Source organism: Acomys russatus, chromosome 4 (assembly GCF_903995435.1).
Source record: "Acomys russatus chromosome 4, mAcoRus1.1, whole genome shotgun sequence".
NCBI lineage: Eukaryota > Metazoa > Chordata > Mammalia > Rodentia > Muridae > Acomys > Acomys russatus.
Window position 1 is genome coordinate 71846824 of NC_067140.1, and position 21038 is coordinate 71867861.

The following is a 21038-nucleotide window of genomic DNA, read 5'->3' on the forward strand; positions in this document are numbered from 1 at the left end:
GGGTAAAGGAAAGCTTAGAGAAGGAACATAGCTGTGTTTCAGGGTGGGGATTTGAGAGGAGATTCCCAAGACAGAAAGTGTGTGCTCCTAGAGTCTATTATTGGGTGTCACTTTAGTTTTGATGGACTAGAGCAAATAGGCAAAGATTCTTAGGGGGGAAAAAAAAAACCAAGCAAACCCCACAAACACATGGCAGTAGTCAATCCTAGGAAACTGAAGTGCTGTCTAGGCTTTGGGAAAGGAAAACTGAAAAGCCATCAGCTCTTTTTGTTGTTTTCAGTTGAAGGAGACAAAAATTAAGAACCCTTGGCCTCACTCTTCCCAGCTTCTTCTAGAGTGGGTGATCCTTTCAGACCCCAAATTCTTGAAAACTTTGTAGACTCTCTACCTTTCCTGGCTTCTTCTTCCTTCCTGTATGCTGTGGTGGGTCCAGTGTGAGCAGCTGGGCTAACACTTGGGTGTTCCTAATGGCTGGGTGCTCTCTGCTTCCCCAGGTAGACACTGGAAAACACACACTGCATCCGACTGTGCTTTCGTTAGTATGGCACCAAATCTTTGTGACTTTTCTACATGGCATTTTTGTTTATCCTCATGGGAGCTTTCTAGATGGAGCTGAATTTTGCTCCTAAGGAGAGTCCTGCAGCGTTAGAAGATAGCTATTCTATATACTGTGGTTTCCTGAGTCTTTGACACATCACCAGTGCTCTCAACCATTCCTCAAAGTTCCCGAGTTCTGGATCTTTGTTACTGTGGTTACCTTCCTTCTGATAAACAGTGTCCAAAGATGAAATTGGTGCCTTCAGTGTATGGATAACATAGCAGGAGGTGGGTAGCAAGGATGCAAACAGAGCCTGCTGCTTCTGTCACTGCGGACTTTACTCTTCCATCTCCATACTCCATGTGTAATTGTGACCATAAGCCCTTGCCCTCTGGAATGAACGCTTCTGCAAGGAAGAGCTCAGGTCTGCTTCATTAACTGCCGTGTCCCCTAGCTCATAGCACTGACCTCAGGACATGGTAGCCATGTGTTTAAACAAAGTGACCTGAAATACAAAACTGAAAGTTTGAATCTAAGCCTTCCCACAAAGGCTGTTGAAAGAAGAAAGAATTTGAGGATCATTATAACCCAAGAGTGGTGCACTTCTTCAGGCTCAGTCTGGTAGACCACCTCACTTAACTCATGATCACATGGCCTCCAGAGCCCTGGAGCTTAGACATTGGCAAGGACTGCTATGGAAGACAGCCGAGCACAGCTTTGGCTGGGAACATGCCTGTGCTTTTGCTGTGCCCAGGTAAGCATGGGCAAGCCTCAGTGAGAGCAACACAAAAACCCATGAAATGGATTTGGGCATCATAGTCTTATTGTCTGTATAGTGCTAAGATGGGACTGAAAATAGTCTCTCTTCTTGATGCTCAGGGACAGTCAAGGTAATGGAGCTTCCTCTCTGTCTTGAGGGGTAGTAGGCTGCTTATGTTAGCCTATTAGTTCCTGGGCATGGATTCCATCCAGTCATCCTCTCATAACAGGGCAACTGACCCCAACCTGCCCAACCCCCCACCCCCAGAGAGAGAAAAGAAGTATACCTGGGCATCGGTAGCAGTGTGAGGATCATTAGGTGATTCTCACTGTGCAAACACTGCAAGTTTACAGATTACATTGACAACCCCGCACTTAGCTGTACGTCATGAGAACCTAGACAGAGTTCATTGTTGATGGAAATGTATCTGTGTTGTGTATGGTTGCACATATTTTATCACAACTAAGTGAAACCAGCAGTAAGAGAGAAAATGTTTAATGGCCTACAGACAAATTAAACCGTTATTTCACAAAGACTGGGACAGGAGAGTCAGACATCAGCTTCCTGAGGAAAGCAGTCAGAGCATCTCTGATGATTGAAGGGTGTCACAGAGTGATGGGACCTGGGCACATCTGTGCATAGTTTGAGAGGAAGGATGTACAGTGGGGTGGGATGGGACATGGGACGTGAGAACTAAAAGAGATATCTGCACAGAAACACAAAGGATGGGGATCACGAGGAAGAAAAAGAGACTATAGAAAAGATAGGAGTGCCAGAAAGGTGACAACAAGTGGGTGGGACATAAGCTCAAAAATAATTGGTACTAAATTCTCTGAGCTGAAAAGCTGAGTGTGTGCCTTAAAACTTCATTGAGTTAGGATTTTCAAATAAAAAAAGATGAACTTACCTATTCCTGGAAAATCCCTTAACTCTAAGAATAAAGAAGAATTCTTCATACTTTTAGAAAAGGAAAAATGACAGTGGGCTATTATCTCAACAGCACAATGGCACACCTACACGTTAAGGCTAGACTGACTGTCATTGTGTCTATGTCTTCACTCAAGAGAAGCCTTCTGCTTTGCTCTTCATCCTTCTCTAGGAATAGGAACTCCTGTATACTTCCAGGAAAAGAAGGAGACTGAGAGTATTAATGCGACTTATCTAAAACCTCGAAGCTTTGAAGAAGGAGAGTCCTCCAGGGACTCTCCAGTGGATGGCTGCCATTTCCCTCTCCTTACTGGCTAAATCTTGGTGGGTCACAGCCTTCAGCGCCTCTCTCTCTCTCTCTCTCTCTCTCTCTCTCTCTCTCTCTCTCTCTCTCTCTCACACACACACACACACACACACACACACACACACACACACACACAATGTGCATGTTATGATTTTGGGACTGGAGGTGCATGTTTGGGGAGATGCATCTCTTGGGGGGTCTCCTTGCTAGGAGAGTCTCTACAGTATTCCCAAGGTGACCAGCACTGCACCGTGGGGATTCAACTCCAATGTGAGTTTTATTTGGGCCATTGAAACCATCATGGTCCTCTATCTCTCCTGAGCACTGTCTTGGTTATGGAAAAAGGATCTCCATTTTCAGACAGCCTGGGAAACTATCCTTCTGTTGGGTGGCTACAAGCAATGATTGACAAATAATTAGGGATATAAGGACAGACCTGCTATCTTAAGATGAGACAATCCCTTTGGTCCAATTCACACGTAGGAACTTGCTGAGGGATCAGCCTAGACTTGACTCTAATGAAACTCCATATTTGTAGAGCATTCTTCCAGCACTATTTTTTGCCTCCTTCATCCTGTCCTGTTGTCTCTTGAGGGTACTCTATGGGTAAACACATACGTACAAGTTCTCCTCTCAGCCTCTGTCACTGGGGAAATAAACTTGAGAGAGTCTGTGTCTGTTCTCATCTGTTCTGGGGACTGGATTAAACCCAGGGCCTTTCCTATGCTATACAAGTACTCTACCACTGAACCACATGTCCAGTGCCTTCCTTTGCTTTTTCTGAACTCTCTCTGTAGCCTTAGATAGGAGATCTTACTGCTTCCACTTGCCGATTATCTGAGATTACAAGTGTGTCCACCAGGCCCACCACGCTGGAATATCTCATATCTGAAACCCATGATACTGAATTATTTATGATATGAGAGATTATTTTTTCCAGCTTTTGGACTATCTACCCAGGCTTTCCTGGCAGAGCATTCCTAATCCAAATGCACAAAATCTGAAAATCTTTTGAATCTAGAACATAGAGATTATGTTAGTCAAGACTCCAAACAGCAAACCACCCTGATCTGTACTGTTTAACATGGAGTCCATGGCTATTTAACTTTAAGTGGTGACAGTAACAGAACACATGATGCTTCAGTTGTCACTCCATTTCCAGAGTTCTTTATGTCCATGTACCTAAGGGTTGACTATTAGACATCACAGATAGGTTCTGTTGGCTAACCCTCATCTAGAACAATGGTTTCAGGATGAGGTAAATCATATTGGGGTTGGAGATTTAGCTCAGTGGTAGAGCGCTTGCCTAGCAAGCGCAAGGCCCTGGGTTCGGTCCTCAGCTCTGGGAAAAAAAAAAAAGACAAAATCATATTAAGAGGAATGGCTTCTAAGCAGAATGGCTGCTATGCAGCCTGTCTAGTGTTCCTTTCTCTGTCTGTCTGTCTCTGTTAATCTCTCTGTCTTGATTAATAGTTCCTAAGATAGAATGCAGAGCTTATAAAGCTAGTTTAGTGCTATAGCTATAGATTTATTTTATTTAAGCAAGTAGTTTGAGGTGTTAGGATATTAGAAGTGTTTCCAAAGTCTTGGCTGCAGGGTGGGCAAGGGGAAGAGGCGGGATGGCTGAAGCGATTAGAGGCTGTCTTTGCTAATTGGATTGGGGATATGGGAATATACAGTATTTAGTGGAGGATGCAGAATATATTACTTGGGGAATTGGGAGTTTGTTTGTAAAACAAAAACAAGGAAGGGGCTATAATAAAAAGAGCAGGAAAGGAGAGAATGCATTAGTGAAATTGGGAGTGGACCATGAAGCTCATGGGAAAGGAGAGAAGTGACAAACAACTGGTTGGGCCAGCAGGAGAAGAAAGCAAAGGGAAGATAAGCATAGAAGTGACTAAGTAACATATAAGATGCAAAGTCAAGTAGCTGAGTCATGATACTAAGTATAAATGTACTTAATTCTTACAATAAATGACAAGTTGAGTGAGCACAAAATGACATAACAAACAACCATATGCCGCTCATAGGATGAGCTCACAGACCTATTTAGCAAGAAGAATATGGCTTTTGGCTAAAAAAATAAATAAACGGGCAAAAAGAAGGCAGTGTGGGAAATAAATATATTAGAGAATTGGGCATTAAAATTTAAATGCATGGAACAGTATCATACAAAGGCAGAAATTATTTCAACAGGGGTGGAGAGTTGGTGAAGGATTTGATTTGTTGATCTACAGGGGTCAGTCTAACAGTTAATGGTTGACACTTGAAATGTGAGAATGGCCTGCAGAGATTAGAGATAACACAGAGAGTGGCAAGCAGGTGAGATGAGCCAGCCCAAGAGTCATGTGCCTTGTGCCCCAGGAATTCCACTCCAGGCGATGGCACTTGAGCTGCTTAGTGCAGTTCCCAGGGCTGCACACATAGTTCAGATTCGGAGAACAAATGTTCCAAGGGAAGACTTAAACATCCAACGCTAGAGAGGAGACTCAACCGTCCCTCGCTTGGAACTTGGTAGAAATTGACTTTTTGCTATAGAATTAAGTAAAACATAGAAAAAGTGTGTCAGGAAATTTAATTTTCCTCCAATCTTACACAAATATTGTCTTCTGCTAGTTAGCAGTCTTGATCAACAACATTCCTCAAGTCATATCGTAGCGAGGATCAGAACTACTGCTTGCATTTGCTCAGTGTCAATCAGCATGAATGAAATGCCAATTACCCCCTCCCTTGCTCCCCCAACCTGGCTTGATTCAGGATTTTGGTATGAACTTGACTAGTCCACACTGAAATTGTCTCTACATGTCTTTACTTTCCCCCTCTGCTTTCTTATTCTTTAAATTTCTGTCTGTAGTTGTTGTTGTTAATTTGTAAGGCCTTCTCAAGTCCTTGGCTTTGTTTTTATTTGTTAACTAGAAAATGGGAGGCATTGCTGATGAGTTAAAAAATAGTTTTCTGTTTTAGGCTCATTGTTCATAAAACCAAGTCTCTGACAAAACGATGAAGATGCTAGGATTTGGAGAACCGTAGCCATCAAGGCTGCAGGTGTGACCAGCTAATTGAACTAATTAGTGTCTGAAGCTGCCAGGTGAAGCTAGAAATAGGCCTAATAACTGAGGCTAGAAACTGAACCAAAAATTGCAGCTTAAAAAATAATTCCAGCTTTACACTCAAGAATAAAATAACACCGTCTCCCTTACTCCATCCCATCATCTGTCCCTCCGCCCTTTCCTCTCTGCCTCCCCTACTTGCTCTCTTCTTCCTTCTCTCTGCTCCTTCTTTCTCTTCTCCTTTGTTGTTGCCCCACCCCCATGAACCACTAGATCCAAACCAGGCCCATCCACACAACATGAAGAGGCTTCAGACTCGTGGTTTCCACAGCAGCCTCCAACTCAGAGCATTCCTTCTGTGATCAGAGTTGTGAATCACTATGATCTGATTTTTTCCCCCTTGCAAGAGGGACACAATTTAATTGAACAATGTGACAGGGGGTTTGTAATCAGACAGTGGCACATAGAGAAAATTTCAGGATCAAGATTGAGAAACCCTCAATTACCAGGAATGGACTTTGAGGATGTTCTTGATGGGGCCTCGGAAGCATATTGCTGGAAGGAGGGCCCGGTGGAATGTCTAGTGAAACTGCATCCTGAAGTTTTGTGGAAAGGCAGAGCTTGTATGAGATAAACTTGGCAATATTACTAAACAGATTTCAAAGAAAATATAGAAGGACCCATTGATTTCTTCTGTCTGCTAGGAGAAACGTCCACTGAAGGAATGATTCTCTTTCTTTAAATAAACATTTAAGAAGGAATCAGAATCTGATGGCTTTAAACAGTCTGATGTGCTCCACCTGGCAGCCAAGATGCTAAAACTGAGATTCACTCTCAGGACAGCACAACCCAGAGGAAGGAGTGAATGTGTGACCTTTATACTCCTTGTTGATTCAGACCAAGAAGAGCAGACAAGAGGCCCTTTCATGAGTGTGTCCCACAGACAGCGGCAAAGCAGAGACTCATCAGGCAGACAGAGCAGCAGGTATAAGCACAGGAGGGCTGATCTTTGGAATATCTGTGGATATAACTTTTGCTTAATGGGGTGAGCCACGGTGGGGTCCGTAAAGTCTCCAGGGCTCTTATGAGACAATGCCAACAGAAACAGTGCTAGCTTGACATGAAAGGGATGGAGTGTGAAGTAAAGCAGCTCCTCCTAGGCTTTCCCAGTATGATGGCCACTGTAAAGCAGGCAGAGAAAACTGATTTGGTGACAATTATCTGCTAAGCTTCATGAGAAGGGAGGAAGGAAAACTAAGTGGGTGGAGCTGGAGCCACAGAAGGCCATTTCCATGCCCTATTCTTTAATCAAGGAAATATTAGTATTTTCCAGGGTTAGGGTGGGACTTCTGGGTGGACGTTGGCAAATGGATAATTTTTACTTTCTGTCCCCCTGACCCCCTTCATTCACTCCACTCTCTTGTTTTGAGTCAGAGTTTTTATGTCTACTCCGCTTGTTTTGCCACTGGATTTTGGGGATGTTGGCAGAAGATAACTCTATATTCTCATGTCTGTCAGTGGAGAATTGAATCCAGTAGCTGTATTCAATAGACTGCATCCATATATTCTATTGACATCAAAGTCCAGTCTAATGGGGGATGTGGACTTTGAGATGATGGGCTGAGACTTTCGGATTGCTGGCTTGTGATGATTGTATTTTGAATAGGGAAGGGTTTTAGGGACACAGAGGACAGCTCTTTGGCTGATCCTTCCATGATGACTCTCACTTTGGGGTGGCTTACTAGTTTTTGTGGGCAAGATCTGGGTCTTGCTTTGAACAAATTTACTGTGACATAGGTGACAGGATGCCAGTTCCGCAGTGTGCTTTTTGTCACTCCTGTAGTTCTCTAGCATTGTATTTTAGTTGAGGTAGGCTTTTAACTCTATGATCTTGTTAATCACACACACACACACACACACACACACACACACACACACACACACTTCAAGCTGGCTAGTTCTCCCTCTCATGGTGGCTTTAAGAAGCAAGCTGAGAAGAGAATTAGAAAACAATTCTACCAACAACCTCAACAGAGATGGAAATAGGTTCTGCCCATCAAGCCTCCAGATGAGAATAGAGCCTGGTTGTCCCACTGACTACAACACTGTGAGACACTGAGCAGAGAAGCTCCATAAGACAACCTTACACTCTGAACTTACAGAGACTATGATAATGAAGATGGTATTAGAGATGGTTTATTTCAATGGTCATTTTGTCTGGAAAAGAAACACCTAGGGCACTAGTGAGGCACATCACTGGGTATAGCTGTGACTGTGTCAAGAGAGACTTAAGGGAGGAGGAAGTCTCAGGGCTGGAGTCCCAAACAGAGTTAAGGGGAAACAGGATAAAACTGGGTGAGAATCAGCATTTCCTTTTGCTTCCTGGCCATCTCAGACCAATCCACTGCCCATGCCACGCCTTCCTCCGACCTCCCCCAGGATTATGCCTTCCTGCTCCATGAACCACATTCTTCGAGTCTCCTTCTCGCTTAAGTTGCCCTTAGCCACTGCCCATAACAGTGATGAGGAAAGTAACTAAGGACTTTTCTGCCTTTAAGTTTGTGATGACTGGCATGGAGCAGTCCAAGACTAAGACAGATTTATTTTAATGATACTTGCTAACATGAATTGATGTCTAGGTATGGTTCTGCATGTAGTTCTAAGCAGTCCATGGATATATAATCCCTTCATTTTTACAGTACCACTGTGAGCCTCTAACATAGACATCGTCATACCCATTTTACAGACAAAAAGTGAGGCACAGAGATGAGTCGCTCAGTGTCTTACATCACCATTCAGTCATTAAAGCCAGGAGACTCAGCATCTTAATGGACTCTTCTATAATAACATCTATACCAGTGTTTCTTGAACAGGAGCTATTTTGCTGTGATCCCCCCACCCCCGCAAATATTGGCAATTTCTGGTCATAGTGTTGATCTAGCAACTGAAGGAGGAGATAAAAGCCGGACGTGCTATTAGCCCACCTGGAAGACACTGACCACCCTTCCACACACACAGACAAGCACACACGGCACACACTGATCCTGCTTGTCTAACTGCCCGTAACCCTGCTCTTGGTTACATGTTTTTCTGGATAAGTTAAACTATTGCTGTGAAGAGTGGCTTGTAGGTTAGCAGGGTAGCTAATAGCTCACTGTAACATCTCCAGCAGACCCACTAAATTAGAACATCTGCATTTGAATAAGGCCCAGGCAGTCCACTGGAGAGGTGGTATAGTCTAGACTCTGTGGCATCCCTTGAATAAGACAAACCCCATTCACAATTCTCATCTTCATCCAGACACAGAGAAACCATGTTGGAAACATAGCTAGGGAGAGGGATGGGGAGGAAAATGGGTGGCTCCAGCAGATGTTTAGCACCAGAAACTGGAGTCTCCTTCAGCAGACCACCTATCTCAGTGCAGAAGTCTATCTCAATGCAGGCTAAGAAAGAATAGCACATGTTATTCAAACTGTGTCCTTGAGACCAGGAACAAGACAGACACAGACAGGACAGGATCCCAGTAAACACACCCATGGGCTATAGGTATTGGGAGCTAACACAACTCAGGGCAAGGGGCTGGAGTGTGCATTTCTCTTGCAGAAGACCCATGCTAGGCAGTACATAAATTTCTATAGCTTCATCTCCGAAAGGTCCAACTCTATCTTTTAGCTTCTAAGGACAGTGGCACATGCACACACACACACACACACACACACACACACACACACACACACACACACACACACACACACGAAGCAGGACAATTTTCAAGGACGAACATACAAAACAGCAGCCCTGGAAAGTGCTTTGTATATGGTTACTGGCCGTGTAGACCAAGAACTGGCCTGGGAAGAAGAGTGGGAAGGTCTTCCTACCTATTTGTTGCTGTCTATGTATTTCCCTAAAATGAGACTTCTAGAACTCCCTTCTGATCCTCAGTAAAGCAAAAGCACTTTTAAAAATGTTCAGCAATATCGTTAAAAAAAAAAAAAAAACAGCCACCTTTTTAATAAACGAATGTTAATAAAAAGAAGATGCAGAGCTCCTCCCTGAAAGAGTTGAGCTCAAAGTGCTCAGAACTGTGGTGCATCAGCTCTCAGGTTTTATTCCTTATAAGCGAGGAACAAGTTACCAGGAAACACTTAGGCCACCCCTAGCCAGAAGCAGGTTTTTCTTGTTTTTTACTTTAAACTCTTCATCAAATCACCCAACCAGTTGAACAGCGATGTGCTGCTTAGAAACGTTTGAAATAACAGTGTTATCAATAAAGTCAACAGTGTGTAGGGACTTTACTTAAGAATCCACAACAACATTATAAGAATAAGAATTTGACAGTCCTCCCCAAACACTGTATAATTGCAACCTTACTGTCCCAGTTTTCATAAGATGCTTAGTGTGAGTGGGCCAAGGGATAGCCTTTCCTTTGGAGTTAGAAGGATTCTTTTCAGTAGGCCGCCACTGCCAGGAGGGCCAAGCTGAGGCCAACAGGTTTATCCCAAGGATATTTCAGCTTATGTGGAACTTCCAGTCATCAAAGCATAGATATGTAGACTTGTCATTAGCAAGATGTCCTTGTCACATTCTTGAGTGGATGGAAGAAGTTCACAGGTGAAACGCAGACCTTCTAAATGGCCTAAAGGCCTAAAAGGCACCCTTTCCCTGTAGCACTTTTACAACAGCTTGTCAATTGGCTTGTGAAAAATCATGATACCTTGTCTGAGAACACTGTGTTCTACGTTTTTCAGACTGGATGTACTCTTACCATTAGTGGTTAGGGAGTGTGCTGATTATATAGCAATGAGTTTTAGAGTCATAAAGTTTTGGGGACTTGAATCTGTTTTGTTCTCTCATTTGTTTTTGTTTTGTTTTGTTTTGTTTTTTGTTTCTTTGTTTTGTTTTTTGTTTATTTATTTATTTATTTATTTTTTGCCAGCTATGGAACTTCTAATATATATTGAGACAGGGTTTTACTTTTTATTCCAGGCTAACCTGGAACCCATGGCAACCCTCCTGCATATGCTTTCCAAGTGTCTGGATGACAACCATGAGCTAGCATGCTGGCTCATATTCTTTATTTCTCTAACCCTTGATTTCCTCACCTAAAAGACAGAATCAATATCACCCACATGAAGGGATGATTTGTAGATTAAATGAAGCAAGGCCCTGTTGTCTCACAAAGCTACATGGCAAATACCCCAGCCGTAGTCATGCAAAATTGTGAGGGTGAGGTTGGCGCGGCTCTGCTTCACGTTGAAAGGATATAGGTTGAGCGAGCTGATGTGCGCCAGATGTGCTTTTTCTCCATGGAGTTATTGAGTGTTCCGGGGAAAGAGTCCCTTTTTTAAATACATATTTTATCAATTTATTCATATTACATCTCAATTGTTATGCCATCTTTTGTATCCTCCTATTCCTCCCTCCCTCCCATTTTCCCCTTACTCCCCTCCCCTATGACTGTGATTGTGAGGGACCTCTCATACATATATATATGCTCATAGGGTATCAAGTCTCTTCTTGGTAGCTTGCTATCCTTCATCTGAGCCTATAGGTCTTCCCCTCCAGGGGACATGGTCAAATATGGGGCACCAGAGTTTGTGTGAAAGTCAGTCCCCACTCTCCTGTGGAGAATATCCTGTCCATTGGCTCGATCTGGGTAGGGGTTCAAAGTTTACTGCATGTATTGTCTTTGGCTGGTGCCATAGTTTGAACAGGACCCCTGGGTCCAGATCCACCCATCATAATATTCTTCTTGTAGGTTTCTAGGACCCTCCGTGGGGAAGGATTCTGTTGAGATGATGCACAATGCTTAGCTGCCGATCAGATGCTTGTGTTCTCACCATGCCACAGATTGTGAAAGCCCCATGGTCAAGCCTAAACTCAAGGCCCATCATGAGGCTGTGGCATGAGAAATGAAAACTCCAGGTTAGTCATTCAGCCAACCACGAATGGTATCTGTGAAACAGCTGTGGGGTCTACGTTCACAGCCTCCAATAGACAGGGTTAGTCTTCATCACTAACACTTCAGATTCAGGCCCAGCCAACCCCATTGTCTGTTAACTTCTCCAGGGCAATCGATCTGTCTTGTGTTATATGAAGCAAACTAGAAAATGTCCCCATGGGAAGATATAAGCACAAGTTTGCTCACTTGTTCGATGTTACAATATAAAGTTCTATGCTTGGGATTACAATTTTCTTTTTGATCATCTTCAAAAGCAAGGTCATCATTAAGGAAAGCTCAAGAAAGGAAGTCTGCTGAGCAACCAAAAGCAGCTGGGTCAGAAAGCAGAGTGTGGTTGAGCTTAGAGAGTGGGTGGGTTTGTACTCAGTCAAGGTCTCTTCCCCCTCACGACTGCTCAGTACATCCCTAGTCATTGTATGGATGCTACAAATAATAGATATGGAGCATTTTGTGCTCTATAAACATTATCGCATCTGGCAATGGTATTCTCCATTTTGATCAGGCCTGTTTCCTAGTAACGTCCAACAAAACTTCAGATCACAATAAATCAGAAGTCAGCTTTTCTTCCACATCAGCCCCTGACCTGGAAGCAGAGCTGCATAAGACATCAAGCCGAAAGGTGTCAAGAATCCTGAGTGTGTTTTCTGTTGGGACATAGTAGCCACCTCTTTAATTTCTGCTGTGGAGTTGCAATCAGAGACTTTCACCGCAAAGTGCTAAGAGAGGCATTTGATTGCATCAGGAGGTGCTCTGAAGTAGACTTAGCCATCTTTGTCACAACCAAAGACAGCATCGGATGCCACATTTTTGAATGTTCCTTTGGTCTCAAGGGTGACGGGAGGCGCTAAATTCACTTCACCACTAAGCTACAGGTGTGGAGTAATCTATCTATGATCACTGTCACACTGACGCCAGGATGAGCCTGTCGAGAGGCCCTCAGGAAATATCTAGTCAACCTACTATGCTTTTCAACATCAAAGCAGGGCAGTCACATCCACTGATGCCTTCCCTGAGTCTAGTCACTCAGAAAATGGCAGATTTTATTTACTTGTAACAACAAGGGCATTTGAGTTTGGTTGCTCAAACATAGAGAGGAAATTTTAAGGTGGCATAAGTTAGACACAACAAGGTGCTGATGCAAAGGAAGATGGTACTTCCGGTTCTTGTGAGTACTTACATGGGCTAAGCTTAGGTTTCACTTTCTCTATAATTTGTGGAGTTTCCTGAAGGACAGAAAAACAAAGACGAGATAAAGATGGATAAGAGCAGGAAAGAAAAGAGAAAGGGATGAAGAGGAGCACTGATTTTAAGGAAAGGAGATATGTTATCAGGGTGTACACTTTGAAGCTTAGCATCATTATAAAGTGGACAACTTGGCAGTTTCAGATGTGCAGAGATCAGACCCACAAAGTCCTTGGCTTTACTGATGTTCTTCTTCTCCTACTTGGGGAGGAGTCTATCTCATCCAGCTTCCTACATCCTAGCAGCTAAGAAATGTGTTTCCCAGTCCCCACGCTGGTGAATTGGTTGAAAATAATTTTTCCAATTACAATGAGGAGTTTGGGGAAATAAAAGGCATGGGGAAGTCTGGAAGAGCCTGTCTGTTGTCCTCACTGCCTTTCTGAAGTGTAGAAATAGGTGAGAAATTGACAGAGCAGGAACCATCTGTCCTCCTGGTGGGAGCACTGGCTCTGATTAACCGGACACACACTGATGCCGCTCTTTTGAAGTGGAATTTTCACAAATAGTTCTAAAACATGGCTAAACTTCCAGACAGGTTCCATTTTATAATTACATTTTGTTTTCACTGAAATCACCTTTATTAAAAGCCCACAGTTTATTCTAGGACAAGCATTGTGTCTTCTCAGCTGCGTTTTGGCAATCATATACCTGGAAAAACTTCCTGAATCTTGACTTTTCACATCTTCCAACAATGACTTCCACTCCTAACCTACAAGATTCTACCTTAGATCAACATGGCAGGTAAACTTTAAATTTGATATGACCTTTAAATGAGTCAATTCATTTCTTAAAAAGAAAAATCTCTAGATGCAAGGCCTGGTGCTGTCTCCTACTGAGCATCATCAGGCACCAAACTCTTAAATGCAGTTTCCAAATGCTCTGCTGTCCAGACTATCTTCTCTCCAGTTGCTGCTTCCCTTTATCTGACAGCATCTCCTTCCTCTCTCGCCAGAACTCTCTGCCCCACCCCTGTAGGTAATCTATTTTCCCTTTAAACTCACTAAACCTGTTTTTGTCATAGGATCTCTGTACCACTTCTTACTTCTTCCCGTAAATATTTCCCATTCTTAAAGTCTTCTCGTGCCTCATTGTTAGATGAACTATGATGTTCACCCACCAAGGCAGACACTTAGAGATGGAAAGAGAAAGTTCAGCTGGGCAAACATTAAGACATCAAGTTTCATGCGCTAAAATAGATGTTTCTATATCTAACATTGCATCACAGTACACACACACACACACACACACACACACACACACATACACACACACACACACACTCATACATACACACACAAGAAGGAGCTAAAACTATATTAGAGAGTAGGTTAACTATATGGAATTGAACCTATGGGCTTTGAATGGAGACATATGGAAAAATATCAGGATGAGAATAAAGAGAATAGAGGCTACTTAGCTGGGCTGAAATGTAGGATCATAGTGCAGGACAACAAGCAGACATGGAACCCAGGAAAGTCTCCCCGGGCCACTTCTCACTGTTGTAGTTTCTGGGAGTTTCATCCAGCTAAGAGTGTGACAAATATCTGCTACAGTTTGACTTCTTGATGACTATTCTCAGAAATTAGAGGACACACTTGAAAAAATAACCCCTCCAGTGTTAGAAAATGTATAGTTGTCCTATGGTTTAGGCAAGTGTGTTTCAACATAGAGAATCTAATAGAAATTGGACTGAGTTTGCAAAGCTAAAAATATTTAGGCTCTCAGTGTGCAATAGTGAAGCATGGACAGGGAGAAAGAGAATCGTAAAGGAATGAAGGTGGATTCGTTCCTTGAGGAGCTTCTGACATAAACTACAAGAGAGGAAACAAAGCAGTGGTTTCCCAGAACGAAGCAGCTAGGACCCAAAGATTCTCCTCTCTCGATTTTACCTGTTTTGCCTAATAAGGTTCTTTTTAATGTAGTGTCTAGAGGCAGAGGATAAAGAAGAGACAGAACTGCAACTTTGAACTGTTACAAAATGCTGATGACTGGAGATCTGAAGAAGATCCAGGAATGCCAGCCTGGCCCTGGTATTTCTGCCACCCTTCAGTCTCCACAGGATAAACAGAGGGCTGATAGGAAGCTTTGCAGGGTGACCAATAACATCACTACACACGTGAATTAGTACATCCCTAAAGTCCCTGAAGAAAGGCTTCTTCTTGAAATAGATGACAATTAATATAGAGACCCACAGCTGGTCAATGTGTAGATAATAGACTGTGATGTGCTGTGCCCTAAATGGGACATCTATAGCACCCTATATCTCCCTGAAAGGCTCAGTAAATGGCTACAGGGAACAATCTTTTCTGGATGTAATGGGCAGTTGCACACATGAACTCAAAGGCATTGTGACAGCATGCACAAGACCTTAGCAAGCTCAAGCGAGATGGAAACCTATCAAAAGGGAAACTCCACCCCTAGCTGAGGTAATCTTGACAACTGACACCCGTTAAGAGAGGGAGAATCAATTTTCTTTAAGGATATGACCCTTAATAGGTCATTCAAACTGCAGAACAGGCCTTAAATCCAAGAGAATTTGGGCAGCACTAATAAGATTTCATGGATAAAAAGGGAGGAAAAAGACCAAGTTGAGTGGGTATGGAGGTGTAACCGATCTTGGAAGTGTTGAGGTGAAGCAAATGTGATCAAAATACATTGTATAGGATTATCAAAGAACACACACACACACACACACACACACACACACACAATCTTTAAAATTGGAGGTCAGATAGATATATATTAATATTAAAGAAATCCTTGATTAGAGGCTAAGTAGATAGCTCAGAAGTTAAGAGAACTTTGACTCTTTCAGAGGACTTGAATTTCGTTCCTAGCCCTTATGTTGGGTGTTTTACAACTTCTTGCAACTCCAGCTCTGGAGAAAATGACACCCTTTTAGTCTCCAAGGGCACCTACATAAATGTGTGCAGTGATACACATACTCTCTACCAAAATACACATAAGTAAATAATAAAGCAGTTATAAAAAAGAGAATGCTTTGAAGGCTAAGTTAGATAAAAGGTAGTCTGAAAGGGTATAAGCATTTTATGTGACTCCAAGCTGTTACTATATTAGAGACATTGTGTTTAATTACAATAGGATAAGGTATTACATTCAGTAATCTTGAACATTAATGGCCAACTAGAGAAGACAAAAGTCTCCTTTCATAAGGATAGAGAGCAATTCAAAAGACAACAAACTAATCACTCAGTGAGGATCAAACCTCAGAAGTCACAGATAATCACATTTGATGCGAACCCCAAATGGTTGTTCTTAAGTGATTTGGTTTTAGAACTCCATCAAATTCATTTAGGATCCAAAAGACTTCTGTTTATGAGAGAATTAAGAACTATTTACTGTATAATATATTAAAAATAATAAGCTTTTAAAGCAAAACAGTAAAGAGTTCATGATCCTTTAGGCATAAACTATGACAGTATGACATGTGTGTCTTCTGGAAAAGCTTACTGTATCCTCAGTAAATAATTAATGAAAATGACAACTGGCTTAATTATTATAAAAACAGTTTGTATACTCAAAGAATCTCATGTACCTAAGAAGTCATTATGAGAACAGGGTACACATATGTTCATGATATTTTCAATAACGTTATAGCACAATATTTATAGTGTTCTTTTCTAGAAAAATGGGTAAGTTAGGTTATCTCCATGCATAGTCCTTGGTTGGTGCACTGGTCTCTGCAGGTCCCCCTGGGCCCCAATTAGTTGGCTCTGTTGTTCTCCTTGTGGAGTTCCTGTCCTCTTCAGGCCCTTCTATCCCCCAACTCTTCACTAAGTCTCCCTGCACTCTGCCCTAAAGTTTGGCTGTGAGTCTCAGCATCTGCTTTGATTTCTTGCTGGACATAGTCTTTCAAAGGACCTAGAACCCCTGCTCAGATATAGTCAATAGGCATCACAGTCTCCATGGGAGCCCCATAGTATGGGGAGTAGGGGCTGCCTCTGACATGGACTCTGTTGCCCACTAATTGATCACTTTCTCCTGTCAGGGCAGCCTTGCCAGGCCACAGAGGAAGAGGATGCAGGCAGTCCAGAGGAGACTTCATGGGCTGGGTCAGATGGTAGGGGAGAATGGCTCCCCCTTTCTGAGGACTCCGGTATGGGGCAGGGGGGAAGAGGAAGGGAGACTGAGACCAGGAGAGAGATGAGGGCAAGGGCTAAAACTGGGATGTAAAGTGAATAAATTAAAAATAAACAAACTTATTTTAAAAATTGCTAAGTTATAAAAAGTTACAATTTAAACTAAACTCAAACCATCTGTATGAATCAGAAATTTAATCTCAATCTCAAAGAAAAATGGTAAAGGAGAGTTATATTGATTGACACCACAGTAAAATTTAAATATACCAAAATATTTAGAATAATTACCATAATTCTAATTCAAAATTAAAAATGAAAACATTAGGATGTGCTGATTGCTCAGGTGAAGTGGAAGTTGTGATGGCCTTTCTCTATCTTTCTGCATTTTGTTGCATCATTTAGAATTGCCTCTGGGCTGTAGCAAAGACAAAGGGTTAACATGATGCCCTTGCTTTAACCCAGTGAAAACAATGCCTTCCCATTTAATTTTGAGGCAGGGTATTGCAGTGTTGCCCAGACTGGGCTGGAACTCACACTGCTCTTATCTGTCTCTCAAGGGCTGTGATTACAGGCACATGTTACTGTGCTCATCAGGAATATTGGTACTTTCATCAGGATCTTTCCCTAGTCAACAAGGCATCTAGAGTTTGTTATAAATGCAGTCAGGAGCCATGGGGTGGTGGCACACACCTTTAATCCTAGCACTCAGGAGGCAGAGGCAGGTGGGTCTCTGTGAGTTCGAGGCCAGCCTAGTCTACAAAGCAAGTCCAGAACAGCCAGGGATACACAGAGAAACCCTGTCTCCAAAAACAAACAAACAAACAAATGCAGCCTGGGGGACTCCAGAAATACTGACCCAGAACCTTCCAGGTGATGCTGAGTGGGAAGAGGGTTACTAAACCCCTCAAGACCAAGTTTGAGACTCAGAACAAAGAGACGCAACCATTCAACCTTCCTTTTGCATATAATACAGCGACTTCAGGAACAGCAGGGTAATATTGCCTGTGATGCTCTTGTGAACAAAATAGTTAAGAAGGAAAACAGTTCGGTGGGAGGAGAAGAGATGTTAGAGACTGAGCCCAGGGTGTCACACATACTAAGACAGACCACATCACGGATCCACATTTCCCACTCTTGCCACGTGTTTAAAAATATTCCTCCCTGAGTCTTCACTCAGTGGGGCATCAGGAAAGATGCTGGAACTCGTTATTGGGACTCCAGGTGAGAATGGAATGGAAGAATGTAGAAATAGAAGGACCCAGAGGGTCCAGGAACCCTTCAAGAAGACCATCAGTTCTGGCATATCTGGAGACAGGGGCGCCTGCACAAACTGCTGTACCAACCTAGGACAATGCATACAGGAAACCTAAATCCCCTATTCAGATCTAGCCAATGAAAGCTCATTCTCCACAGTTGTGAGGAGAGCTGGCACTGACTCTGATATGAACTCTGGTGACCCCTATTTGATCACTTCCCCTTGGTGGGGAGGCCCTTTGGGCACTCAGAGGAAGGGGAAGCAGGCTATCTGTATGAGACTTGATAGACTGTGACCATATGATGGGGGAGGAGGTCCCCTTCTGTCACAGGTATAGGGAAAGAGGAATAGGGTGAAAGAGGGAGGGAGGGGGAACAGGAAGATAAAGGGAGGGGATAACAATTGGAATGTAATCTGAATAAATTATTTAAAAAAGAAAAAGAAAAAAATGAAAAAAATTCCTCCCCTTTGATTATTCAAATGATCTCAGTCAGTCTACGTGTTTGGGGACTGGGGCCAAGAAAGTCAACTTTTGTCATAAATCTAAGATTCTGATAAAAATTCTGATATAATATAATATGCTGATTATATCTTCTATTGGAAATAAGTCTTTATATCTATGTTTATTAAAGTTTTCAAAGTCTATCTTCAGACCAGCAGCCTTAGCAGCAGCAGGACATCAGTTAAAAGTAAACATCTGGAAGTCCTAAGCTGGTTCTACTGAATCAGAAACAGAGGTAGTGTTTTATATCAGGGCTGTGGTGGTTTGGATAAAGATGGTCCCCATATGCCACAGGGACTGGAACTATTTAGAAGTGCAGCCTTGTTGGAGGAGTTGTGTCACTAAGAGATGATGGGCTCTGAGGATTTGGAAGTTCAAGCCAGGTCTATTGGCTCACTGTCTCTTCCTGCTGCCTGTGGATCCAGATGTGCAACTCTCAGCTGCCTCTCCAGCACCACATCTGCCTGCATTCTGCCATGCTTCCTGCCATGATGACAATGGACTACGCCTCAGAATTGTGAGTCAGCCCTAATTAAATGCTTTCCTTCATAAAAGTTGCTGTGGCCATGAGTCTCTTCAGAGCAATAGACACCCTAAACTAAGACGTGTGTTTAATCAAGCCTGTCAGGTGATTCTGATCTGTGATGTAGTTGGAGAAGCACTGGCATAAATAAATGAATGAGTCTGCTCATGACAGCTGTGCCCTGTCAAGTTGTAGGCAAAATAGGTCCTGGAGGACCTGAATAGGAGCAACAGGACTCCTGACCTACGAAAGAGTACTGGCTGCTGTGGTAGATTTACACTCAGAAAAAGCATCCTGAAGCCTGCTGTCCAGTGCTAAAGCCCACCACTTCACCTCAAATACAAGACGATACACTTCTTTCATGGGATCACAGTTCTAATTCAGTCAGTTCAAGAGATAGCAGAATCTTCAATCGCTTGCCAACTATGTCCCTTGTTTGAAACCTTTAGAATCACTTTACATATAATTTAACACAGTTTATAGACTACTCATGTTAGCACAGTAAGTATCCTCAGAACACAGATATGTACTAGCACAGTGAGCATTCTGGAGTGATCTCTTGTCTAATATTCCGGTGATCATTTATAATGGAGAGCTTGTGGGCCACTGAGGTAAAGAGAGGCTGCAACCCTTGAATTTTCTTTGTAGTAGCTGAATTAATGAGTCTGTATTCTGCTTCTTTGCACTTGTCTGCATGAACCTTATCAAATATTTATTTACTAGCTCTTTGTTTAGGTATATTATAGCCTATCCAATGACTAAAATTATTTGCTAATATTTAAAATAGATCTCTTTTAGACTATGAAAATAAATTTAAGAGCACACACATTTAGTGTATAAATCATACATATGTATACATACATGTGAGTGTACTATATACATGTAAATATGATTTATTGCTATTGAAATCTGTTATTATTACATCTTATACAAGATTAAGTATAAACTTTTTTTAGAACAAATAGGAAACCACAGACATGTCCAATAAAATATTTGAATAGAAGCTACTGCTGATATTATCAGAGGAGATGGAGATCATCATCCAAAATAAAATTTATTTTGTTGCTTAATTTTACACTTGAATATTGTAATTATATATGTATATATATATACACTAAATTTCCTGTTTATGTGCTGAAAAATGAAGACTAATGTAACTAATATATTGGCATTTAAAAAGTCACTGTTTCAAGTCAGAGCACGGTCTGAAATCAACCTGAAGACAGAGTTCTTGCATACCTTCATAGGAGCCAGCTGTATGGGTGTGATGCATGATGGGTCCACCATGGGCTTGGGCCTGTTGGCTGTGTCTGCTAACAGGCTGTGCCATTGCTGGGGAAGGCCAGTAAATTTCTGCTCTTGTGGATCAAACCCAGTATGAACCCTGTGTTCAAAGTTGGATGGTCCAGATATTTCAATCTTTTTCTTTTTCTTTCCAAACATGATGTAAAAACCTATGAAATACAAAGAGAAAATAGGAAGCTTATTAGAGCTTGCCATCAGAAGATGCATGTATTTTAAATCACATAGTCACATCATTTTAGTTATTTCTCACAATACTAATTTCAAAAGATAGAAGAAGTTAGAATCTCAAGCTGAATGGATTAAATAATTCCATTCTGAATCTTTGTTCTTGTCTTGAATGATCCCTGAGATATACAGTTGTTTGCCCCATTGATGCTGAATTTGTCCCATGTAACCTGCTCTGACCAATGGTCTGGAAAATAAGCCAGTCTGGGGTAGGGGTGTTTGGAGTCTCGGTGTGCTCCCACCCCAATGCACTTGCCATGAAGATTTCTCAGGCAGGTTATACTTCCTCCTCCACAGTTCTAGAAGAAAGGATGTGTGGAAGCCGACATAAGCTCATTCTGG

General features: G+C 42.3%; 1 protein-coding gene across 1 annotated transcript in view; it reads right to left on the reverse strand.

The window, feature by feature from the left end:
• Pak5 (p21 (RAC1) activated kinase 5) overlaps window positions 1–20616 on the reverse strand; it is an 86713-nt gene extending 66097 nt beyond the window's left edge. The window contains exon 1 of the mRNA XM_051144715.1: window positions 20406–20616. Coding sequence (XP_051000672.1) covers window positions 20406–20609 — 204 coding nt within the window. The 5' untranslated portion in view covers window positions 20610–20616. The remainder of the gene's footprint in view (window positions 1–20405) is intronic.
• Window positions 20617–21038: the final 422 nt, after the last annotated feature.